Source organism: Carassius carassius, chromosome 10, assembly GCF_963082965.1.
Source record: "Carassius carassius chromosome 10, fCarCar2.1, whole genome shotgun sequence".
NCBI lineage: Eukaryota > Metazoa > Chordata > Actinopteri > Cypriniformes > Cyprinidae > Carassius > Carassius carassius.
In genome coordinates, this window is record NC_081764.1 from 9,201,213 (window position 1) to 9,227,446 (window position 26,234).

At 34.9% G+C, this 26,234-nt stretch overlaps 3 protein-coding genes and 2 pseudogenes across 4 annotated transcripts; 3 read left to right on the forward strand and 2 right to left on the reverse strand.

Moving 5' to 3' along the window:
• Positions 1 to 351: 351 nt before the first annotated feature.
• Positions 352 to 2,613, forward strand: LOC132152279 (NAD-dependent protein lipoamidase sirtuin-4, mitochondrial-like; annotated as a pseudogene).
• A 2,960-nt stretch (positions 2,614 to 5,573) lies between these two features.
• Positions 5,574 to 6,548, reverse strand: LOC132151258 (UPF0739 protein C1orf74 homolog; annotated as a pseudogene).
• A 324-nt stretch (positions 6,549 to 6,872) lies between these two features.
• Positions 6,873 to 11,020, forward strand: LOC132151259 (protein RFT1 homolog). The gene is made up of 13 exons (XM_059559371.1): positions 6,873 to 7,143; positions 7,253 to 7,338; positions 7,418 to 7,537; positions 7,811 to 8,000; positions 8,099 to 8,200; positions 8,300 to 8,434; positions 8,510 to 8,588; positions 8,665 to 8,715; positions 8,801 to 8,931; positions 9,019 to 9,163; positions 9,298 to 9,403; positions 10,101 to 10,350; positions 10,438 to 11,020. The coding sequence occupies exons 1-13, from the start codon at positions 7,081 to 7,083 to the stop codon at positions 10,600 to 10,602; spliced, it is 1,623 nt and encodes a 540-aa protein (XP_059415354.1). The 5' UTR covers positions 6,873 to 7,080; the 3' UTR covers positions 10,603 to 11,020.
• Positions 11,021 to 12,195: 1,175 nt separating this feature from the next.
• On the forward strand, positions 12,196 to 13,895 carry mustn1a (musculoskeletal, embryonic nuclear protein 1a). Of its 2 annotated transcripts, none has more exons than XM_059560024.1 (3): positions 12,196 to 12,356; positions 12,431 to 12,548; positions 13,221 to 13,895. In XM_059560024.1, the coding sequence occupies exons 1-3, from the start codon at positions 12,348 to 12,350 to the stop codon at positions 13,307 to 13,309; spliced, it is 216 nt and encodes a 71-aa protein (XP_059416007.1). In that variant the 5' UTR covers positions 12,196 to 12,347; the 3' UTR covers positions 13,310 to 13,895. The 2 variants fall into 2 exon arrangements, with proteins under 2 accessions (XP_059416007.1, XP_059416008.1); XM_059560025.1 differs by having other exon boundaries at positions 12,226 to 12,356; positions 12,434 to 12,548.
• Positions 13,678 to 19,171, reverse strand: LOC132151708 (ruvB-like 1). The gene is made up of 11 exons (XM_059560023.1): positions 18,823 to 19,171; positions 17,938 to 18,024; positions 17,702 to 17,834; positions 17,124 to 17,275; positions 16,916 to 17,005; positions 16,025 to 16,174; positions 15,877 to 15,940; positions 15,599 to 15,797; positions 14,493 to 14,595; positions 14,292 to 14,383; positions 13,678 to 14,149 (listed from the first exon to the last, which is right to left on the reverse strand). The coding sequence occupies exons 1-11, from the start codon at positions 18,961 to 18,963 to the stop codon at positions 13,990 to 13,992; spliced, it is 1,371 nt and encodes a 456-aa protein (XP_059416006.1). The 5' UTR covers positions 18,964 to 19,171; the 3' UTR covers positions 13,678 to 13,989.
• Positions 19,172 to 26,234: the final 7,063 nt, after the last annotated feature.

Sequence of the window (26,234 nt, forward strand, 5' to 3'; positions counted from 1 at the left end):
TATTTCTTTTAATTTTGATGTTTATAACTGACAAATTAAGGAAAAACCCTAATTCAGTATCTCAGAAAATTAGAATATTGTGAAAAGGTTCAATATTGAAGACACCTGGTGCCACAATCTAATCAGCTAATTAACTCAAAACACCTGCAAAGGCCTTTAAATGGTCTCTCAGTCTTGTTCTGTAAGCTACACAATCATGGGGAAGACTGCTGACTTGACAGTTGTCCAAAAGACGACCATTGACACCTTGCACAAGGAGTGTAAGACACAAAAGGTCATTGCAAAAGAGGCTGGCTGTTCACAGAACTCTGTGTCCAAGCACATTAATAGAGAGGCGAAGGAAAGGAAAAGATGTGGTAGAAAAAAAGTGTATAAGAAGTGTATGTGTAAAAGAAATAGGGATAACCGCACCCTGGAGAGGATTGTGAAACAAAACCCATTCAAAAAGGTGGGGGAGATTCACAAAGAGTGGACTGCAGCTGGAGTCAGTGCTTCAAGAACCACTACACACAGCTGTCGCATGCTTAGTGTCAAGCCACTCTTGAACAACACACAGCGTCAGAAGCGTCTACAGACAAAAAGGACTGGACTGCTGCTGAGTGGTCCAAAGTTATGTTCTCTGATGAAAGTAAATTTTGCATTTCCTTTGGAAATCAGGGTCTCAGAGTCTAGAGGAAGAGAGGAGAGGCATTCAGTCCACGTTGCTTGAGGTCCAGTGTAGTTTCCACAGTCAGTGATGGTTTGGGGTGTCATGTCATCTACTGGTGTTGGTCCACTGTGTTTTCTGAGGTCCAAGGTCAACACGGCCATATACCAGGAAGTTTTAGAGCACTTCATGCTTCCTGCTGCTGACCAACTTTATTGAGATGCAGATTTCATTTTCCAACAGGACTTGTCACCTGCACACAGGGCCAAAGCTTCCAGTACCTGGTTTAAGGACCGTGGTATCACTGTTCTTAATTGGCCAGAAAACTCGCCTGACCTTAACCCCATAGAAAATATATGGGGTATTGGGAAGAGAAAGATGCGATATGCCAGACCCAACAATGCAGAAGAGCTGAAGGCCACTATCAGAGCAACCTGGGCTCTCATAACACCTGAGCAGTGCCACAGACTGATCGACTCCATGCCACGCCACATTGCTGCAGTAATTCAGACAAAAGGAGCCCCAACTAAGTATTGAGTGCTGTACATGATCATACTTTTCATTTTTATACTTTTTAGTTGGCCAAGATTTCTAAAAATCCTTTCTTTGTATTGGTCTTAAGTTATATTCTAATTTTCTGAGATACTGAATTTGGGATTTTCCTTAGATGTCATTATATTATAATTATAATCATCAAAATTAAAAGAAATAAACATTTCAAATATATCCGTCAGTGTGTAATGAATTACTATAATATACAGGTTTCACTTTTTGAATGGAATTAGTGAAATAAATCAACTTTTTGATGATATTCTAATTATATGACCAGCACCTGTGTGTGTGTGTGTGTGTGTGTGTGTATATATATATATATATATATATGATTTGATTTTCATAAGTTTTTTTTATTATTAGGTAATGTCATGTATATTTTAAACATTTTCAAGTATATTTAATTGAATAACAAATTAACTGAACAACTTTATTTATTAAACAACTTATTTCACCATATTTCAGACTATAACATGTACATGTCATTAAATAGACCAACTTTTGTGCAGGACAGTTGCTTGTTGTTGATAAACAGTTGTTTTTTTGTTGTTGTTTTGTTTGTTATCTGGCATTGTAGGAACAGTCCTGTAGATGCTGTTTTCATGGAGATCCCTGCCACCTTGTGTGGCAGTGGGAAGACGCGCCTCTACAATACAAGCTATTGATTTGTTCCTGCAAGTGACTCAACTGACTCCAGTGCTTTGGAACAGCTCCAGGCCTTTGTGTCACAGGCTTCTTGTCTGTTTGTGGTTAGCGGCGCCAGACTCTCCACTGAATCTGGAATTCCAGACTATAGATCAGAAGGTGTGGGACTGTACGCACGGACTAACAGGCAGCCTATGCAACACTCAGAGTTTGTGAACAGTGCGAAATTGAGGCAACGATACTGGGCATGGAACTACGTGGGTGGCCACAGTTCTCCTCACACCAGGCGAATTCAGCGCATTTCACATTACGAGACTGGGAAAAAAAGGAAAAGTGCACTGGCTTGTCACTCAGCATGTAGAAGCTGGACAACAGAGACTAACTGAACTTAATGGATCTACACACAGGTAAAGCAGGGCATGATTGAAGATTATTTGATTACAGAGTTAAGAGAGAATTTAAGAGAGTTAAAAAAAAATATTATGGTAATTTAAGTTTGGTCTGCTATTAGGGTTGTGTGTTTGGACTGTGGGCAACTGACTCCACGTGCCGAGCTTCAGGAGTGTTTTGCAGCTCTTAACCCTGGCTGTGCAGCAAGTGCAGGTGCTGTGACCCCAGATGGAGATGTGTTTCTGGAAGATGAGCAGGTGCTGAACTTCACAGTACCTGCATGTGATGCCTGTGGTGGTGTACTCAAACCTGAGGTGACGTTCTTTGGTGATGTAGTGAACCGGACTACAGTTGCTGTGCTGGATCCTTTCTTCAGGTGACTAACCTTTTATCAATATCACTTTTAAAAAAACATTTCCTATTCATCTAGAGACCATGGTTACATTCTTACTCACTTGCTGCCATCTACTGGTGTAATGATGAATTGCACATATAGGAGTCAAAGAACATATTGTTTATTTACAGTTTTTTGGGGAAAAAACATAATACACCAGATTGCTACTTCAGTATATAGAATTATTTTTACATATTCACATGTTCTTAGTTAGTTAGCTAGAGTTAAAAGTGATGAATTGCACATATAGGAGTCAAAGAACATATTGTTTATTTACAGTTTTTTGGGGAAAAAACATAATACACCAGATTGCTACTTCAGTATATAGAATTATTTTTACATATTCACATGTTCTTAGTTAGTTAGCTAGAGTTAAAAGTTCAATTAAAAATACAGCATATTGGCACTAATGAGTTAAGAGGAAAAAAATATTTTAATGATTTTAATCAAAATCCCTGTGGTTATAATATTTAACTGAAACTAAAACCACAAAATAATTTTGGTATACTTGAAGTAAAATAAATGTTAAAATAAACTGAAATGAAAGAAAATACATTTTTATTTCAGCTATTTGTTATATATTCCACCATTATATAAAAAAAGGTACTTAGACTTTTTTTTCTTGCAATTCTTAAATTATATCTAACAATTTTGGCATCTTATTACTATTTTGGCCTCAATATAAACTGTATTTGAGAAAAAAAAACTTTTGGAGTATTGTGAGATAGAGTCAGTTACCTTTTTTACCTTTTTAATTCTGTGGTAGGAATAAGCTTTCATTTATTTTTCATTTTCATTTAGTTTAACTTGATGCAAGAATAACTGAAACTAAAGCTGAAATAAGAATAAATACAAAAAAATCTATATAGACATAAAAAACTACTGAAAATGATGAAAACGAACAAGGTAGAAGTGTAAAATAATTAAAATAATTAAACAATAAAATATTTATAAAAGTAAAATATATTAAAAACAAAATGGAAAAGTATCATCACTATATATTATAATACTATAATAGTATTTACTATAATCACAATAATATCTCAGTAATACTAAAATAACACTGATAGAGCAAATAGTTCCAACCCTGTTGCAGTGCACCTTCTTGTAATCAAGTAAACCCAAAGACCTTGAGTAGTTGGTTCAGGTGTGTGTTGACTAGAGTTTGTTAACTAGTTAATGAGTATTCCTGACCTAGATAATGCAAATAATTTTTCCCCCTTGTCTCAATGCTTTCTCAAGACATTTGGAAAAAGGTGAAGGCATTTGTTTTCCTTTTTAGGTTTTGTCGGGGTACCGGTTTCTCCTCACTGCTAGTGAAAGAAAGCTTCCAATAGCCATTGTGAATATAGGACCCACTAGAGGTGATCGTCTTATTGACATCAGGGTGAGTGTGCGTTGTGGAGAAGTGCTGCCAGCAATTCAACTCTGAGAAACTGACTCTTTTCCTTGAAGCAATGCTGATCCTCAGCATTCGACTCGTCACAAGATTACTAGAACATTAGATTTGGATCTGTGCTGCTTACATAAACAACCGATCTCTACCTCAAGCTACAGAATTACTTTAACATATACACACATTCATTAGCTAGAGTTTGAATTGCAATACTGAATACAGCATTGGCATTAATGAGTTAAGCTTAAATACTTCAAAATTATAAAGTAGGTTTATAGGGACAGCTTTATTTCCAATCTAGAATTTACTCTCTGAGAAGTTAGAGCTTCTCAAGATTAAGTGTGGGAAATAGTAATGGTAATTATGAAATTCTAAATAAGATGTATGGATTAAGGCTTTTTTTATTTACTAATAGAAGTTTGGTTATGATGAATATTTTCAAATGTATGTGAATGTACTATGATGTTTTTAAAATGCATTAACACATTAAAAAATGTACGTTAATCATTTGTTCTGTCTGAAAATATAGGCCATGTTCAGGTGTATTTGTGGTATGTTTTTCACAATACAAACTGATTGTTTCAAAGCAATTTTACAGAAAATCATGACATTAATGTTTATAACATCTTAATATCTTCAAGCCTTATAGTTGCATTGAGAAGTTTTGGAGCTGGGTGATAATTTAAGTTTACTTTTTTAAACAATAAAAAACAATCAAGCAGTTAAGATTTGTTATATATATATATATATCGCTTTGAGTTTAATGTATATAATTTTAGATATACAGTCAATGCACTCCACTAATATTGGCACCCTTGGTAAATATGAGTAAAGGCGACTGTGAAAACAAATCTACATTGTTAATCTTTTTGATCTTTCATTAAAAAAATCACAAAATTCTAACTGTCCTCTGTAAGTAAAAAAATTTAAACATGAAATTTGTATGAGAAAAATATCTCTGAAGTATATTCCCATTCATGTTTACATGAGCATGAAATTCTCCAGACTTCCTGTTCCACATGATTATGAATATGAGGAACACAAAGGCCAAATTCCCTTAGTCATCCATCAAAAGTAGTAAAACCAAAGAATATAGTTCTGATGTGCAGAACAAGATTGTAGAGTTTTATGAAATAGAAAGTGGCTGTAAGAAAATAGCTGGCTTTTATGGTCAGATGAAAAAAAAAAAAAAAAAAAGCTTTTTGGCAGCAAACTCACCAGATGGGTTTGGTGCAAACAGGGATGAAAAGTACCCCATTCCCACGGTAAAATATACTGCTGGATCTTTAATGTTGTCGGCCCATTTTTCTGCCGGAGGTCGTGGACATCTTCAGATACATGGCATCATGGATTCTATCAAATATCAACAGAAAAAAAAATCTAAACCTGACTGCCTCTGTTAGAAATCTTATAAAGAGCCATGTTTTGATCTTCCATCAGGACAATGATGACTGATTTGTGTCACTGAGCACAAAATTAATCATCTGCCATGTCCGTCCCAGTTCCCCGACATGAACCCTATGAGTGCCAACATGGAACTGGGAATCTGAAATCAAAAAGGTTGAGATTCACTGCCTAAATTTATTATATGCACACATTATTACACGTTGCTTTGGTAAGAAAAAAAGAGCATAAATGATACAGAAAACAGGTGATGCGTGAAAAAAAAAGGAAATTAAAAAACTTAAACAATGTATGTAAACACATATTTTAATAATAAAAAATAAACATAAATCGAATTTAGAGGGTAAAGTGACAGTTTCCCTAGAAAAGCAGAGATCAGTCAGAACTGCCTGTTTATTAAATCTCTCTCTCAGACTCTCTGTCCGTTGATGTACATGCCGTTGTACTTGTGGCCATAGCTCTTCAGGAACACTGAAAGAGTAAAGACAACAGCGATGATTGATGTCACGGGTGTGCCATTTGACCCAAACGGTGCACACCACCAGAGGTGACATACACAGACAGTTCCTGAATCCTTCAGTTTGGTCAAACCAGTATGAGGCTGGATAACCTAACAGGATTCCAAAAAGAGTGCACAAATTCCAGTCATTATACAACTCCTCTCCCAGTACAATCACTGAGGAGTCTTTATGCAGCTCATTCATGAAGAATCCTGAAAGAGTTTTGATCATATCCTCAGTTTTATTTTCAAAGCCAGCCAAGACGGGTTGTTTTCTTGAGGGACATACGTCAATTATAATGAGATCTTTGCTTTTGAGCAGTTCGTCCAGGTGGGACTCAACAGACGATTAAAAATTAACGTGTTGTCATAAATGGACAGAATCCGTATTGGATTGGTTACAACTCCAGGTACATCTGAAGCTGTTCTGGAGATGCTGCATAACTGTCGTAAAGTAGAGCAGGTTTGACGCCCAGATCCACAGCCATTATCTGAACAGTCACATCAAGACATGTGGCCGGAGATAAACGCTTCTTACGAGGACACAGTGACTTCTGTGCTGCAGAGATGAGCATTTCTGATGAAGCAATCATTTGCAACTTTTTCCAAGTATACATATACAATATTTTAATTAATCGAGTGAATGATTCATAACACAGATAGATTCTCGTCACACACTGGCGGTGTAATCTGCAGAAAGGGCGACTGAAAGAATCTTGTTGAAGGCGATGCAAATGATTCGAGTTAAGTGAATCAAAATCCTTCCAGAAAAACTTCCTGTTAGTTGTAACAAGTTAAAAGTTATATAATGTACAGTCAAACGTAGATTTTTGTCTCATTGCAGAATCTTATGAACATTTTGAATAATTATAAAATGACGCGGGTCGTCCAGTTTCCCCTAAAGCGTCATTAGAAACGCCACTGACGCGGACTTTTATTTTGAAATCTTTCAACTGAGAAACGGAAGTATATTCTATTTGACAACTGCTACAGTTGTTAAATGGCAAAAGCAATAGGAGACTATTGTAGTACATTATCAAAGTAATATATCTCTATAATGAAGCGAAGCTAACGTTTATTTTCCACCGACGGATTTCGGTGATTTTGTTGTTAGTGAGTTTCAATTGTTGAGTTAAAAAAGAGGAAAGTTTAAAATGAGTTCAGAAGATGTGCTCAAGAGTGCTTCAACACTGGCCTCTTATAATGTTCTGCTTCAGGTAACTTACTACTACACTCACACACACTACTATTGTGAACACACCAAATACACATATATTAGAGACATATGATAAAGCAGTATGTTGATATATTTTTTTTACATTGCAGGTGATGTTTCGAGTGTTGACTTTTCTCTTGAATGCATTTACTTTGCGGTTTGTGTCCAAGGAACTGATAGGCGTGGTAAATGTGAGGTGGGTTTGCAGTTCCAAATCATAAACTCGAACATTCCTCTCAATGGGCCACTAACTGCAACGTCTGCTTTTGTTATAGGTTGATGCTGCTCTATTCTACATTGGTGTTTCTGTCTAGGGAGGCGTTCCGGAGGGCGTGTCTAAGCAGCGAGGGGGCGGGGCGTAACTGGAGACAGGTCATCAATCTGTTATGGCTCACGTAAGCAGAAATTCCTGTAGGTTTATTTAACCAAAATGGGTTTACCTCTGAAACCAACACACTGAAAGGTGGGCAGGCACTAATTAACTCTCTCTCTCTCTCTCTCTCTCTCTCTCTATGTATATATATTAAAAAGGAAAAAAAAAGGATTTAATGATTGCAATCAGAGATTTATAGATGATGATTCAGATCATATCTGAAATTTCAAGGAATATTTTGCCTAAAATGAAAATGTTTTTTATTCTTTCTTTTACCTTCTTCTCATACTCCCAGATTCCCTGTGGGTTGTGTGTGGGGTGTGCTGTTAGTGTGTGTGTGGTGGTGGGTGCTCCAGGCACCTGATCCTCAGTCCATCCCACATTATGTTCCCGCAGTTGGATTGTTCTGCCTAGCTGCACTTACAGAGCTGCTGGCTGAACCCCTCTGGGTTCTTGCACATGTGCACATGTTCGTCCGTTTGAAGGTGTCAGCATCTGTCTATCATGCTTTATGTTGCACTTTATAGTGTCATTGTAGATTGAATAAGATGAATGTATCTGATCAAATGACACATATTTGCAGGTGATTGCCGAAAGCTTAGCCATGATTGCTAAATGTCTCGTCACTGTAGTGATGGTGGTCTCAGCGCCTCAATGGGGACTTTATATCTTCTCTGCTGCCCAGGTATATATGTTTGCATGTTTAGACACTGAACATATACAACATATATAGTATCTGGTTTCTAATCCTGATTCTGTGTGTGTTTTTTTTTTTTTTTGACAGTGTGTCTATGCAGGGTTTTTGTTGCTTTGTTACGTGTTATACTTCATCCATTTCCTTGGCTCAGAGGAAGCAGAGCGTAAATTGTTCCCTGTTAGTCACATAACAGACCTTCTGCCATCTCGAGTGGATCATGAGGTGACTTATTTTATAATACGACACCACATAATTTTTTTGTTTCAGTGAAACAACTACATTGTTTTTTGTTTTTAGCCACTGTTAAACTGGAAGTTGACCACACTGACCTGGAGCTTTTTCAAACAGTCATTTCTCAAACAGATACTTACAGAAGGTTAGTAAGTTATGCAGTAATTTTTTTGTCTGAATGATCGAATGCTTCTATTAAATATTTTGTTTTGATTTTATAGGCGAGCGTTATGTGATGACGTTTTTGAATGTGCTTACCTTTGGAGACCAAGGTGAGTTTGTACATTCATATACACAAGCTATTATACACAAACAGCGTATTCATATTATAATTACTATTTTCCTTTCTATTTACAGGGGTTTATGATATAATAAACAATCTGGGCTCAATGGTGGCTAGATTTCTTTTTTTGCCTATTGAGGAGAGTTTCTACGTGTTCTTTGCTAAAGTGCTGGAGCGTGGACGAGATGTACGACATCAAAAACAAGTCAGTATCTGTTTATGTTCCTAATTTAATGTGGTGCAGCCACCCAGATGTGGGTTTGCTAACTCTAAAATGTTGATTGGTCCACAGGAGGAAGTTTCCATGGCGGCTGAAGTACTGGAATGTCTTTTGAAGCTGGTGCTTTTGATTGGTCTGATCATCGCAGTTTTTGGTTATGCATATTCTCATCTGGCACTTGACATCTACGGTGGGGAGCTTCTGAGCAGTGGAGCCGGTAAAACATTAATATGCTTGTTGCTTACAGTGGATACTAGATTATACTAACTTTTCAGTTTAGTCAGATACATTTTTTGATATTTTTGTAAGCGTGCTGTAAACATTTAAATGGTCTGTTTGTGTATTTTGCAGGGCCGGCTCTGCTACGGTGTTATAGTTGTTATGTTCTGCTGTTAGCGATTAATGGAGTAACAGAGTGTTTTGTTTTTGCTGAGATGAGCAAAGAGGAAGTCGACAGGTGAACAACATATAATTACTATGCTGTATATATATATACACTCCTACTCGAACATTTGGGGTCTGTAAGATTTTGTAATGTTTTTGAAAGAAGTCTTTTATGCACACCAAAGCTTCATTTATTTGCTCAAATACAGTAACAACAGCAATAATGTGAAATATTATTACAATTCAAAATAACTGTTTTCTGTGTTGATGTTTTTCAAAGTATTCTTTTTTTTCTGTGAATTTTCAGCAGTCATTACTTCAGTCTTCAGTATCACATGATTCTTCAGAAATTATTTTAATGTGTTGATTTGTTTTGATTTGGTGCTCATGAAACATTTCTTCTTATTATCACAGTTGAAACCATTTGTGCTGCATTATATTTTTTTAGAAACCATGATGCATTTTAAGGATTCATCGTATGAATGCATTTATTTGTACAACAACATTTATTTGCTCTTCAAGAACAGCATTTGATTGAGATAAAAAAAATCATTCACAGATTAATTTAATGCGTCCTTGCATGATAAAAGTATTAACTTCTCTCGAAAAATCTTACTGACACAAACATTTAAACTTTAGTGTTATATACAGTATATATATATATATATAATTTATTTACAAACTATTTTCTAAGACAGATAAGTATTTAAGCATTTTCCATTTTTCTAAGAACTTGTTTAAACAACATGCTTTTCTCTCTCTCTCTTTAGATATAATCTGGTGATGCTGGGCCTGTCAGCATCATTTCTTCTCCTTTCTTATTGGCTAACCTGGATGTTAGGTGGCATTGGCTTCATTTTGGCTAACTGCTGTAACATGGCTTTACGAATCACTCACAGTATTGTTTACATACATGGGTATTTTCTGCAAAGTGAATACAGACCTCTGTGGGGGCTCCGCCCACATTCTGCTGTCATTATTGCACTTGGCGTGAGCTCCATCCTCACAGCCTGCTCAGAGGTATCATGCTAGTGTCTTATTGTTTAATTATATAATTTGTTGTGATGAGCCAATTTAAATCTGATTTCTAACCATTTTGTCTTTCAGAGCATGTTCTGCTGTGATGATGGCTGGTTGCTAAGGCTGGTTCACATTGCCGTGGGGGCAGTTTGTCTCCTGGGTGTGGTTGTCACAGTATATTTTACAGAAACAAGACTTGTGCAGTTTGTTAAGACTCAGTTGTTATCGAAATACAGCAAGAAACATACATGAGCTTTTACTTGAAAGCTGCTAATGCTTAAACCTCACTGATGTCATGGACCAGAAATCTTAATAAACAGAAATAAATATTATGTGTACATTTTCACAAACATATTTTGTTTTCTTGAACATTTTTCCATTTTTGTTGCAGAAGATGCAGTACTTCTATGTTCAGTTTTGGTTATGATATCAAAAGTAGTTCACTAAGATACTGATGGTTTGAAGGTTCATATTCACACAGGGCATATCTTATAGAATATTTTATTGATTGATTAAAAAAAAAGACATACAGAGAATATTGCAATGTGATGCAAATATATCAAGGGGTCCTCCAGTATGTAACTACTGCTCCAAAGTGCATGTCTGTCCTTCATCACTATGAAATACTACAAATGCAATAAGATTCATCTTTTGAACAGTAATGCTTATTTTTAATTAGACACACCAGAGGTGTAAATTGACCAATACTACTAGATATACTCTAGCTGTATACATAAGTGGTAAATTTTGTATGAATGATTGTTTACATGATTGATGTACAAAATGGTTATACATATAATAAATTCAAATGATACTGGGTACCATTTTCTTTTAAAACATGTAAGATGAGACTTGAAAATATTGTCTGTTTTAATATCTGGGAACAAATAAACCCTTTTCTCCTGATTGCACTGTTTTATAAAAATTTTATTTACAAACATTACTGTTTTCAAATATTTGGAGTCAGTAAGATATTTTTTTTAAAGAGCAATACTAATTCTATTCAGTTAGGAATAAGCAAAAGTAACAGTAAAGACTTACATTATCAGAAAGTTTTCTATTTTAAATAAATGCTGTACTTTTGAAATTTCTATTCATTGAAGAATCCTAAAAATATGTATCACTGGAAAATTATTTAACATGAAAATTCAGCTTTGTCATTATAGGAATATACAACTTTTTTTATAACAGTATTTACTGTTTTATTGCTGTTTTTGTATTTCAAATCTTTTTATTTGGATTCTTAATAGCAGTGCAGAAAGATACATCATAAAAAAGAAGTAAATTGCAGGAAAATGTCCATATTAATCTCTCCAACAAACCTTCCGTTATAGCTTTTTTTTTGCTGTGTGTGTGTGTGTGGTGTATGTATATATATATATATATATATATAATAAATGCAGCCTTGGTGAGCATAAGGGAATTTTTTAAAAACATAAAAAAATCTTGATTTACTGAAATGTTTGTACTTTTGACCATAGATTCTAGCGTGAGGCTGTATGAAATTTTTCCTGAGTTTGCAAACCAGTGAAAAGGGCTAAGAAAATAAAAATATTAGGAATAGCAGGACATTAAGTCATTTCTGAATATCTCTTTGCTCTGAGACTAATTAACATTCACAAACAATCACTTAGCAAAACTCAAAAGAACAAACACAACTGTACAAATAAACATATGAAGTCATTTTTAAGCACTCCAGCATGAGCAATAAAACAGATACAAGGCACAAACCATGAACTCTTTTCATTTCTTCACTGCTGGAAGTACTGAAGATGTCATCTTTAAATAACTATTGTATATTCCTGCAGGAACAGTGACTGAGATTAAATGGGAGGAGGAACAGTGTGACTCACGCTTTGGCCAAAGGAATTATGGACCCTTTGGGATTGGACTCTGCAAGGGTAGGGTGTGTTTGTGTATAAATACACTTACGACCAGTATAAAACAGAATCTTCAGCAAGACTGTAGGACTTCACATCTGATATTGAGAGTTGGCCATGTCTCAAGTAAGAGAAGGATGACCACAGACGAAATTAAGTTTACATTTTTTCTTGTCATTCATTTTTCTGTTTCTCCTCAGCAGGGTGAAGAAGTTAAGAGGCCTGAGGTAAAAGCAGAGGATTTGATTGGAGCCAAGGATAAATTGGCATCTGGAACAGAGATGAAGAGCAAGACCTTTGAAGTGATGCAGGAATGTGGTGAGTCGAGCAGAAACCGCAATAATTCAGTTAAAAGATCGTGTGTGAAATAAAAATGTCACTGAATCCAAGTGTCCTTGTTTTTTGACTCGGAGCCAAGAGGAAAAAAGAAGAGCCGTGTGAGTGTGTGTGTGTGTGGTTCTTGTAATGTTTCCACTCCATATATAGCAGGAAGTCAGAACACAAAAACATGGGGGAAGACATTCTTCTACTAATCACTTTAATTATGTGATGTTTATCGTCTCAAATTTGTCTTATATATTGACTATTTTGTTTCTGATTCCTGAAAGATATCCGTTATTTTTTTTCTAGCCTTTTATAATCTCAACCCAGCTTTAAGATCCCAGCTGTAACATTTTACAATGTACTATTTTATCACCATTGTATAAACAGACCATCAGTTCTCTTAAATTTGAAAATGTCACCAAGTTGTCATCAAAGACTATTAAAAGATTGTAAATCATTAAGAAACACGATTAATGAGAAATTTGTCTTTTGCGGCATTTACTTTGCTTTTTTTCAGTTTCAATACACATGAATTTTTGTCAATTCATTAATGAATAATTAACATAAATGGAGCCTTTTGTAATGAGGTAACTGAAATTCAGATGTGTTGGATATTATAGTTTGTATTATTGTGTATACTGAGTATCTTTCTGTCTCTTCTTTTAGAACAGGCTGGGAAGGTCGCGCCATCCGTCTTCAGCAAAGTTCGCTCAGGATCTGAGACCGTCTTTAACAAACCCAGCAAGAGAAAGTAACAGTAGAAAACCAGTTTTACTGAATCGTACAGCTAAAATATGGATTTATAAATGAATTTAAAGCATTAACATTGAAAACAACTCTAAACATCGTCATCATTCAACATTTAGCACAGCTGATAACCTGCTCTTAATATGTACCTAAATGTACCTTTTTCTAAAACGGCTTTAAACCATTAAAACAGACTAATATATTTTTATGAAAAATATCCTAGAATGCTACTTTGCAAAGTTTATTAGATATAGAAGTAATAAATAAACTTGTTGGTTTAGTTTTAAATTGAAAAGAAGTTGAGCATTTGATTTTGGGTGAAAATGAAATATCGATTATAAAAAAAAACTCCCATTTACATTTCACATTACTATCAAAAAAATGATTTATTTTCAAAACAATAAAGAACAGCAGACAGGACAATGGAAAAACTTATCCTGCAGGAAAATGACAAATCTGGGGCATGAAACTAAAGAAATCAGGCTGTCTAAGCATGTTAAATAGAGAATGTATTATTTTCCTGTTTTTCTACCAGTTTTTTGACTAACAACAACTGACACAATTGGGTAAAACAATAAAGTAGCCATGCACTGATGCTGAATTGGCTTAAAACAGTGGTCATACTGTTAGAATGTCATGACAAATGTGAACTAAACAACCAGTAAGCACACTAAAGCAGTCTGTACAGTTATTTCATAAACTTGGTGTGCTGATCTTGTAGGATCTTTGCAGAGGACTTGGCATCATAGAAGAGTTCATTAATTTCTTCCACTTGTTCCTTTTCTACTACTTCTCTTCCCTGAACTCGTGCCAGCAGACTTGCAGGGGTCAGCAGCTGCACTGCATATCTGCATTTACACAAACTCACACATTAGCCGAAATGACATAACCAAATTGCATAAATAATGAATGCAAGCAACACAGAATATGACAGTTCAATGCTAATCTAAATAAATAAGTGTTTTTCAAAACGCAGTTAAAAAGTCTTACCTGAGTGTAGTCTTGGTACCGATCTCTCCAAGATGAGATAAAGCCACCTCGCTGATGTTGATTCCTTCTGTCTGAGCTCGGATCTTTATTATCTATAGCAACATGCAAATTAAACAACAGCATGAAATGTCTAATTCATCTTTAAGAATGTAAAAGCTTTATTTGTAAGCAGCTTGTTTAGACACAAAAGTTTGTGCACACCTGTTTCATTTCTTGAGGAGTGTACAGCATCGTTCTGATAATCATGACTCGATCCAGCAGATCCAGTGGAATACCATGAGGAGAGCTGATGTCCTCTGTCCCCCTAAAACATTATTATGTATAACTGTAAATTTGTCAATCAACTCCACAAGCAATCAAATGGATCCTTCTAATAGCTGGTCACAGCAAACTATGAGGAACTAATAATGAACAATTTTACAACACTTATTAATGTAGTTTAATGTGACGTTTTTACATATATTAATATATTTTTAACAAGTTGTATAAATTTACATTAATGTACATAATGAACAGAAATAAGCAATTAACAATAATATATTTATAAATAAACGGCACTTTACAATAAGGTTCCATTTATTAACATTAATTAACTACAATAGTAAACATGAATTAACATTGAAAAATAATTCCAAAGCATTTATTGGTAACACTTTACAATAAGGTGTCATTTGTTAACATTAGTTAATGTATTAACTAACATGAACTAACAATGAATAATACATGTGTTATAGTATTTATTCACCTTTGTTAATGTTAGTTAATGAAAATACAGTTATTCATTGTTCATGTTAGAACACAGTGCATTAAGTAATGTTAACAAATATAGCTTTTAATAATGTACTATTAAATGTTTAAATTCACATTAACTAAGATCTGTAGATGTTGAAGTATTATTCATGCTGTAGAAGTATTGTTCATGCTTAGTTCATCACTGTTAACTAATTGTAAAGTGTTTATTCATCTTAGTTTATGTTCATTTCAACAATTACCAAAATATTAAAAACAGTTGTAGCTGTTAATATTATTTAAGCCAACATGAACTAACAATGAACAGTTGAATTAAAAACTGTTCAAAAAACTGTGCAAAAAATTATTGTTAGTTAGTTAAAGCAATAACAGACATTAACTAATGGGACCTTATGTTAAGTGCTACCAAATAAAAATTAACTAAAAAAATTAAATACAAATTTTTTCTAACTTTGTTAGTTCATGATACCTTATCCATTAATGTTAACTAACTGAACTTTACAGTAAAATTGTTACTAATTTACTTTACTACGTTTCCCACTGTATCAAAAACACACCTTATAAGGCAGTTTCCACGATTGGATGCAAACACTACGATAGGAGAGATGGAGCTCTCCAGTGCTCGATGTAGGTAGGTAAAACACTCGATGTCCAGCATGTGAACTTCATCAATGAACAGAACACCAGGAACCAGCTCTGCCACACCCTGATCAATGTACTTGTTCACCACCTTATTGATCTCCCCTCTCAGTTTATCTGAATACACACAGACAGTTCAACAAGGCTTCATTAAAAATCCTGTTCTGATTATCAGTGTTAAAAAAAAGTATGATACCTGTGATTTCTGTCTTCTTGGGTTTCATCAGTTGACCCATCATAGAAAGTATGTCCTGGCCTCCCTGGAAAACATAGTATGTTTATATGACCAGCATTATGGGGATCCACTTGAAATGCTGGAAAACATGATGCCTGTGTGCACATACCTGAGGTCTTGCATTAGCAATATCCAGGTCATGAAGTGTCACATCCTGAATAATCTCTTTCTTCTTGTGTACATCACCTTTCGGTAGAGGTACGTACTCTTCCGCCTCCAAATCAAACTCTGTTGCAAATGTGTCACATCGTCCCTGCCTCTGCAGACCAAAAACAGAAGGACTGACTATGAATGAACTCAATAAAAGCCTTAAGAGATTTTGGGACCATTAAATAGGGTCAATTTATTTACAAGGGAAGTGGACTGCACTTTATGTGGTGCAGGATTTTGTTTAAACACTAGAGTTGTGCAACTATACATGCATGTACACATCTGTTCAAAATGTTTTTGAATTAAATCTATTATGCTGACCAAGTCTGCATTTATATATATATATATAAGGGCTGCACGATTAATTGCTTGCAATTGTCATGTGTGTCTCTTTAGTAAAGCTGGTTCTGTGATTAGTACCAAATACTATCACCTGCTTTCAAATGGAGCAGCACTTACTTCACAGAGCCGTAGTTCGCTGACAAGCCACGCAATACCCCGTCATAATCGCAGATGAATCGCATGTGGTTATGAACGTGATATTGCGTAGCTTGTCAGCGAACTACGGCTCTGTGAAGTAAGTGCCGCTTTTTTTTTTATCCTTTAAAAAATATAAAGCTAAAATTGTGTTTGTGATATTAATATATTTTGTAACTTAATAAATGTCTTTACTGTCACTTATAATTATATATTATTATAAAATAAAAGTATTAATTTCTTTCAATAATATAAAAGACAATCTTGTCCTTTACACCGCTGCCAGACTACCTGCCCACCTGAACAGACAAAAGATTACTTCAACATGCCTAGAGCAGATATAGGGAGGAGATTTTTATGGTTTTTTTCATACCTTGACTGCCCCACTGTTCGCTTCGATGTAGATAACATCACCGACCTCCACTCTCTCCTTCTGTAGACTTTCATAGATACTGGGATCCAGCTGCATAAGCATAACAAACATTATGAGATATGACTTCAAACAGAGACAAAATCAGCTTCCATCCAGCTCTTTATCTTTGAAGGTTAAGTGTGCAAGAAAAGTGCTTCCACTTCCTTACCTTCAACTGTTTGGTGCCTTTTGCTGTCTTTAAACCAATAATGACATGACTGATAGTTTTTCCATAGCCCCCCATTGGGTTCTCCGTCTCACAAGGAGACAGTTCAGTGACCTCTCCCTCATAAACCTCCTTAGTCTCCTTGATACGCAGACCTGCACAATCAAAAAATAAGATTTTTAAATACAAGAATGAAAAGAACATATGCTAACATATTAAATACTAGCGGATCTACTCATAAGGTTTTAAAAACCTACAGAATTCATTATATATTAAATACCAGTGAATATATTAACCTGTGTGTGTTCAATTGCCAATGCCAGTGTATTTCTATGTCAGCACTGTAATAATGTGTGCATGCATATCTCACTCTTGCCTAATGACTGATATCAAGCTACAATGTTTGTGCATGGGGAATTATTTACTAACTAGTAGCATAAAAAGTTAAAATATAATTTAATGTGTTTTTCACCTTCATTATAAACAGTGTCTCTTAAATGAAATGAATACCTGTTCACTATTATCAATGCATTTTTACAGGTTATGGTGCACAGATATGGGTTCTTTCCATGAGAGCTCACCTATGGCTCTTCTGAAGTTCTCCATCAGCACTTCAGTCTTTTTGATTTCTGATGAATACACTTCACTGCCCACCATAGGACAGAATGGCACTTTATTTCCCAATTCTTGTGCCATGGCTAATGCTAGAGCAGTCTGCAGAGGACAGAAATAGAATTATCAAACCATAAACACTCTCACAAAGGGTATCTCTGAAACTAATAAAATGACTGATAAAATAAAGGTTGTCAGTTCTTACCTTACCTGTTCCAGGTGGTCCAGCCAGTAAAATGGCTCTGCCAGCCATCTTTTTGGAACGAATCAGCTCTACGATGATGCCACAAGCCTAATAAACAAGGGTAAAAATATAGAAAATCTTTATCTTTACCATTTTTTTGAAAATGGGAAGGATTTACAGCAACATTTCGTCCTTTATAAATGAACAGTATAATAATATCAAGTAGCTAAACTTCAGGAAATTAGCCAGAAAATATTAAAAGTCTCCAAAACCAGGAACTGTTATAACCACAGTAAAATATTCTTGGTGAAAGTGAAACACACATATGCATTTTTATATTGCTCCTGAATAGGGTGGCCATTCGTGCCATTTTCGCAGGACACGTCCTGGCCAGGATTTCCTAAAACATCCAGGTTTTGGCTTTGGTTTCCTTTTTACATACTTAATGACGGTAATGATCACTTGACCAATAACCTGCAGAAATTGTACGTTAATCGACCAATCGTGGTGCGTGAGAAGGTGGGATCTACAGAGAACGGTCAAAGTGATGCAAATACGTGTACATTTTATTGTTGGACTGGAAAGCAGCACTGAACAGACTGATCGGTGCATGACATCAAAGTAACGTGAGAGCGATTCAAAAGCACAAGAAGCCACTGGTCTGTGCAGTGCAAACAAAGCCAAAACGTGGATATTTTTGGCAATATACAATTCCTGGCCAGGACGTGTCCTGCGAAAATGGTACGAATGGCCACCCTTCTCCTGAATCCTAACATATAACGTTACCATTATTTAGACATTTTGTATTCGTTATTCACATTCACAAACAACCAGTCAATAATGAGTGTAATCAAATTAACGGATTCTGCATTCATTAACAAACTGGCAAAATATTAAATATTTTACCTCTCTAGCGGTCTCCTGCCCCACTAGTCCGGACGCGGATTGTTTCGCATTACCGGCCTCGTCCAGCCCGAGACCCTTTACATGGCTGTGAGAAGCGATGCGCTGCGTCTTGGTTGTGCTTTTTACCTCTTCGATCTTCATGTTCCTTATTAGTTATTTAAACAATCTAAAAACTGAGTAAAATAATTTCTAGCCTATTACACGAAAGGCCGTTGAAATCAAACACAAGAGACCCGCGTTTCCATGTGGGTAACTAAGGCGATTTTGAGGAAGTACCGCCCTGGAAATGTTGTTTTTTTGTTGATCTTTGCAACGATTGGTCAATTGGTCGAAACTCTGTTTAATCATTGGACGCTCCCATTGTCCGTCTGTTCACTGCGAATACGCCCCTTTTTTCAGTTTGTGTGCTGTTTGAAATGTTGTACTGGAACGAAGATGCACCACTGTGTGAGTTCCACAAAACTCTTATTCCGTATAAAGTGTAAATAAACTTCTAATTGTGTAACAAACATGCTGTAAACAATTTAAACATTTAACGTTATATATATATATATATATATATATATATATATATATATATATATATATATATATATATAGATATAACCAATGACGCATTATCTTTTTCTAAAACAAATGCTCTGAAGAAAGGATTGAGTTGAGTTGCTGCTATAGGGATTGTTTATTTGCAGCACAGGAAGAACAACTGTCAAATTTCAGAAAAGTTTCCTGAAAACAGTAACTTAAGAGCAGCAATATTTACGTTAGCATGTTAATAAAAGATATTAACACCCAAATTAGAGACACTTTATTAACTGATAGTTAAATATCGAGCTGGTCGGGTTGAACCAGAAGCGTTGCGTTGCGGTCTGTCAGCAGATCAAAGTCGCGCGGTTCTAGTGATGGCAGATTCCAGTCCTCCTAAAACGCTGAACTTTAACGTTGGTGTCCTCGGCCATGTGGACAGTGGAAAAACGTCTCTTGCCCGTGCACTGAGCAGCACTGCATCCACCGCTGCCTTCGACATCCACACTGGTGGACTGCCCGGGACACGCGTCCCTCATACGCACCATTATCTTTTTCATAGCGTACTACTTGAAGAACCTGTCAGTACATCTGACAACTCTATCTAGAACTACCTTGATCAGTAGGTGGTGTATTTGAAGTGGTCATGTTAACCCTGTTAAGACTGAAATATGATATAATAGACAGATTTTTTTATGAAAGTTTTTTTTTTTTACTTTTATACAAAATATAAAATGAAATCTTAAAAATATGCATATGTGCTGATATGATAGTATGATACAGGAGAATATGGCGCTCACACTTAAAAATGAAAAAACATCAGTTTTATTCTATAAAACTGGGAAATTCTGAGAGCTTGTAATGCTGTCATATTTTTATTACAGTATTACAGACTACTTGCTTTAAATAAATATTAATATAAATATAATTAGTCACTCTAAATCGATCAATGATATGTGTTTAGTAATATGATATTGTATGCTTTTACAATAATGATTAAGATGTGTTGGTTCCTCAAGACTGTTTCATACTTGATACATTATAAAAAATAAAAAAAAAGATGTATGGATAATTGAGTAATCCTACATTTCTTCAGTTCAGTAAATGTTAATGATGATATAAATATTACTTACAATATAAAAGTTATTCTTATATTCACTTTATAAAAATCATTAAAGATCCCATCAAAAAGTACTATTACCTAAAGATGGAAAAAAAAATGTAATCATTCTAAAAGGTTTTTTATTTGCTAAAATAGTATGAAGAGTATTAGAGTGTACAACAGGTTTTTCATAAGTTTTGATAATGTTGATCATTTAGGGACTAGGGACATTAAAAACGGATGTTTCAAACGTGATACCGTAGAATTAAATCACACTTTCAAATCAAAAGACATCTGCTTAGTTTTAATGACAGACTTGTAATGGTACAAAATATAAAATAAAAATGCATTTAGAATTAGAACACCTTTCACAGTTACAGCAAAGAATAGCATTTTGTCAACATATTATCATGATCGGATTCTGTTATTTAATGCACGTCCAAATTATAAAACACAGTTGTGTTTTAAAGTGTCTTTAACACACTGAAAAAAATACAGGTGTGGGAATTCCTTTGAAACAATTTTCTAGTAAAATTGCTAGTAAATTGATCAAATAAGTTACACTGAAAAAAGCGTGAAATTTTGAAGTAGAAATGCTGAAATAGTATTATGTTTCAAAACATACTTATTTACAACTTTACAACTATGAACTACGAAATTATTTTTGTTACAGGGGAATCATATATATTTGTTAATGGATAGTTATGGGTGCAACACATTAATATTTCTCCATACTAAAAGCTCACATGGCTTGTTTTCTTGCATACACAGTTTCATAAGTATGATGTTCACCGAGGGATGTATGAAGAAATAAATGATGAGAAACAATGTCTAGAGGGTTTTTGTTAACCTTCAGGTCCAAACAAACCCAAGAGAACTCAGAGTGTAGTGGGAACGTCTAGTGTAATTGCGTTGATGGTACTGGTGTGTGTGTGTGTGTGTGTGTGTGTGTGAGCATTTATGGCACATGTGATTAATTAAGGCGGAAGGGGGGTTGTTCAGGGTTCCAGCTTGACTTCCTCTTTCCCCCCAGAGGGGATCTCTCAGGAAAGAATGAGTGCCAAAGAGAGGGAGAGAAAAAGAGGGAAAGGAAAGTGATTATTATTTTTGGTCTTTCTTTCTGAAATACTGTCTAGCAGCGATGACTGTACTTTATCATTGTTGAAGTTATATGTTTTACTCTCATCTGTATACTTGCATTCAGGCGCTCAGATCATTGTTCTGATGATGTTGGTGGTTGACCCCCCCCCCCAAAAGAAGCCTAAAAAAAGAAAAGTTATGATGTCAAAGAAGCAATATATATAGGACACTAAGTCAAATTTAGGCAAATTTGAACATTGACCATACAAAAGGTCATTGCAAAAGATTTCCTTCTTTCCATTAATACACAGAATCTAACATTTTCAAATCCAAACTTGTGGAGTTATATTGTATTTTGCATGGTGTGGATCATATTTTTGAAGATGTATCTGTCTTTGTGTTCAGTTATTGAAGGCCTGAGCCTTCTTTCCTCATAGAGATCCATCAGGTTCTCTTCTGATGGCTGTAGATCACTGTTTCTCCATCCATGGCCAGGGAACAGTCATTGCTGGCACCATCCTACAAGGGTCACTCAGTGTCAGTGATACTGTGGAGATACCAGCGTTAGAGGTATTTATGTATTTCTGTGACACTGAAGACTGGAGTAATGATGCTGAAAATTCAACTTTGCCGTCACAGGAACAAATTACATTTCAAAATATATTTAAATAGAAAACAGTTATTTTACATTGTAATATTATTTCACAATATTGTTTCACAATGTTGTTTTTATTGGATATTTTATTGGATTGGATTATTTATTTTTTTGATTAAATAAATAAAGCCAAAATTATTATTATTATTATTTTATTTTGTCAATAAAAAAAACGTACTGACCCCAGAATTTTGAACAGTAGTATAAACACAAACAGCACAAAATGAATAGGTAAAGAATTTGTCTTTTTTTCTTATTTCTCTGACTGTTTCCAAATGTTCAGTTTCACCATGGTAGGTGAACAAATATTTTGCTACAAATTTGTATTGACATGATCAGCTCCTTATTTAAGTTATTGTCTATTCCCCAGGTAACTCGCAAGGTCAGATCTGTGCAGATGTTTCGAAAGCCAGTTCCTAGTGCTATGCAAGGTGATAGGGTCGGTGTGTGTGTGACCCAGTTTGACCCAAAACTGTTAGAATGAGGTGTAGTATGCACACCAGGTTCATTACACACTCTTTTTGCTGCTATTATATCCGTCCAAAAGATTGAATACTATCGTGGAGCACTTACTAGCCTTGCAAAGTTTCTCATTACTGTTGGACACGAAACTGTTATGGCACATATCTAATTTTTCAGTCAAGTGCTTCCCCTTCCTTTCATGGAAGGCTTTGAGGATAAAAACTACACAGAGACAGCACTGCCTCGGCTCAAAATCAGCAAAGACAAAGCAGAAAGAAGGAGCAGTGGAACGGGTGACTACAAATATTTACACTTCCGTTCAAAGTTTTGGGGTGAGATTTGTTTTAGGTACAGGAATCATTTAAAATATATAAAAATGGAAAGAATTCTTTTATTATGATAATATTTCACTATATTATTGTTTTTAGTAAATTAATGCAGCCTTGGTGAATATAAGAAACTTAAATCTTACGAACCCGAACTTACCGAAACCTTTTGAATTGTAATTGAAATGAACCTATTATACATGATTTTCTATATATAAATTAGAATTAATTAATTATATCTGATTTCATATTTTGTTTAGGTTTTCATATATAAGTTTGACTTATTTCATTAATTGATTTGACATTTTTTACACACTTCATGTACTCTGGCTCTAGCCAAGCAGTTTTGACAATTTTCTTTTTCAATTTTTTACCTTTGGTCAGGTGACAGATGACTACTCTGTGATTGGTCGAAACATTTTTAAGAGGGAGATGAACCTTTAGCTGTTCATGAATTTAAAAGTTACACTGTCAACAGGAGAAACAGGCTCCATTGAAGGTGGCTTCGGCTAAAGTGGAGAATTCCAGGTAAACAAAGAGAAAAACACTCTTTTTTACTCTCTCTTACTTCTTTCTTGGCCCCTTTAACCTCCTTCCTCTAAGTTTTTTTCTTGTCAGGTGACTTGCATATTTATACATATATTTATACGTAGACTCATTCATAGACAGCATATAAAACCTACTCTCATTTAAAGTTACACACACCAAAAATGCATGCTGAATCTTAAATATAAGTGCAAAAAAAAGCTCACATCCTTTTCCTGACCCTCAAAGCTCACTTTGTGTAGGTAGTCCTCAGCCACACAAATATACATAGACAAACATTACAGCACACCCTTCACTTCAGGCCCAGTGAAATGGAGTAGATTGAATGTATCCATAACTACACAAGATGTTTAGCATTTGTTTAATATACATTAATTCAAATTATTGCCTAGCTTGAGAAAAAGTAAGTCAGACTAGATTTAAAATAAAATTTTGATTTATGTAACAGTTTAAAACTGATAATCATATGCTAATTGTATCCAGCCAAAACATGAGGGATACATTCTGTCTAGTCACGTTGTGTGCGCATTCTCCATGAATGCCTGTTCATTATTTCTCTTCTGTTAGAGGGGCTGAAAGAAGAAAGCAAGCAGCTTCTATCTTCCTCTAAGAAGAAGGGGAAGGGTGGGGCCAAAAATGAATCCTCCAAATTGGAGGAAACTAAGCCTGATGCTCAACCAGTCACCATACATCTGAACTTCAAACGCTATATATATATGATCCCCACAAAAAGATGGTTCAGTCCTGACTATCAGTCCGATTATTCCTGATAAATGCTAACAGCAAAAAAGAAAAGATGGAATATTCTTTCCAGACTAATAAACGCTGTTATATGACTGCTAATAAAACAACTCTAATAGCTAAACTGCTGTAGTTGCAGTGTACTGTATATTTAGTGATTTACATTTTGTTTGCAAGAGTGTGTGGAAAGTATTTGTGTTTGGCATATCGAGAGGTTGAGACATTGCTTTAGGGCAGAATGCGTTGTGAGTGTAGGCAAATATCTCTGCTGGAAAATCAGAGGCCAAATGTGTTTCCACACACCTCACCATCAGTTACTGTACATTTATAAATATCCTTTTTTTCCATTTGTTTGTTCCACTGTTTATGTATGTAGGTTTTTTTGTGCAAATGCAGCTAAGAGTGGTAAAAAACGTTAAGAAGGGCCATGATAAGTCTTATCAGTGTTTAGCGATTTGCTTTATGGATTTGAATATCTATTCCAGTTACCTTGTCGCAACTTGGGGGAATCTGTAGGCAAATTCGTTCTTAATATGCGAGAATACAAATAGCAGCTGTACTAAAATATTAAATGCCATCTGTGTTGTTATACTTCCCTGTTTGTACCTGACACCATAGATAACAACAAAGCCTTTATTTGTTTTTCATTATTATTGCCATTAACTGGATTTTTTTTTAAGAAGTGCATACACAGGTAACTTTCATTCTCTTACGCACTCTTTCTTTGACTGGCAAATGTGCTGTCATGGGTTAATTTACAGTATCACATTGTTCTAAAAGGAAGATGTGTTGAGCTAACGGACTAAAGCTTTTTTAATAGATTTGTATGGAACCTTTTACTACTTACCTTTGACTTAACCTCTTAAGGAATCTTTTAATGGGGTGTGTTGCACAGAAGAAAGAAAAATAATACAGGTCTTGAACAACATGAGAGAAAACTATTGAACTTTAATTTTTAGGTGAATTACTACTTCATTGTCCAACTATTCCTTTAAGTTCCATTACATATGACAGTATGACCTTGAGCCTCATCTGAATATGACTTCAGATCCAAAAGCACAAACTTGATTTTAGTTTAGTTTAGTTTTATATATATATATATAAATATAAAATTTTAAATTTTAAATTATAAATAAAAAAATTTTATAAAATGTTTTTTGTTTCAAATAAACACTGTTCTTTTGAAATTTCTATTTATCTAAGAATTCAGAAAAAACTAAATTTATCATTGTTTCCACTAAATAATTAAGCTGTACAACTGTTTTCAAAAAAAAAAAAAATATATATATATATATATATATATATATATATATATATATATATATATATATATATATATATATATATATATATATATATATATATATATATATAGTTTTACTGTATTTTTAATCAAATAAATGTTGCCTTGGTGAGCATGATTCTTCTGACCCCAAAATCTTTTGAATGGTGATAGATGTCTAAAAAATTGCTTGTTGCAGTCTGCTGACTGATTGACCACTCATTTCTTCTTTGTAAAGATCAGAAGTTCATTGTATGTGTTTTTTTACTAATATTAATGAAGCAATTTTCTCTGATTAATTACAGCAGGAAAGAGACAGAACACGGTTAAATGCTGCAGGCATTAGAACTCTGTGTGAGTCTAACACAACAAGGCTTTTATGTGCTGCTCAGTGTTTGTGACATTGACTCTAGAGCTCTAAACACAACACACACACACACAGTCTTTTACTTTCCTTTCTCTTCTGTGACTCAGATAGGAATCTCAGTCTTTTATTTTGTGTGTGAGTGCATGTATGTACAAGCCTTTGATATGACAGCTTGAGTCTGTTAACCTCTCTAATCAGGGTCCTTCATCAGAAAGGTCTTTCAGAGTGCCTGTTTAAAATTCATAAATTGAAAGAGAGGGGAGAAGAGGGACTGAAAAAGGGAATAGAGAAAAAAGGAAATAAAACATACACTCTCCCATGAGGTA

Excerpts from the sequence above, each read along its gene's own strand:
- LOC132151259 (XM_059559371.1), top strand. The coding sequence starts at position 7,081 with ATGAGTTCAGAAGATGTGCTCAAGAGTGCTTCAACACTGGCCTCTTAT. Across the intron at positions 8,589-8,664 it reads CAAACAGATACTTACAGAAG|GCGAGCGTTATGTGATGACG; the intron begins GTTAGTAAGTTA and ends TTGATTTTATAG. Across the intron at positions 8,716-8,800 it reads GCTTACCTTTGGAGACCAAG|GGGTTTATGATATAATAAAC; the intron begins GTGAGTTTGTAC and ends TTCTATTTACAG.
- mustn1a (XM_059560024.1), top strand. Across the intron at positions 12,549-13,220 it reads TGAAGTGATGCAGGAATGTG|AACAGGCTGGGAAGGTCGCG; the intron begins GTGAGTCGAGCA and ends CTCTTCTTTTAG.
- LOC132151708 (XM_059560023.1), bottom strand. The coding sequence starts at position 18,963 with ATGAAGATCGAAGAGGTAAAAAGCACAACCAAGACGCAGCGCATCGCT. Across the intron at positions 17,835-17,937 it reads GACCACCTGGAACAGGTAAG|ACTGCTCTAGCATTAGCCAT; the intron begins GTAAGAACTGAC and ends TGTCCTCTGCAG. Across the intron at positions 15,798-15,876 it reads CAAGAAGACAGAAATCACAG|ATAAACTGAGAGGGGAGATC; the intron begins GTATCATACTTT and ends GTGTGTATTCAG.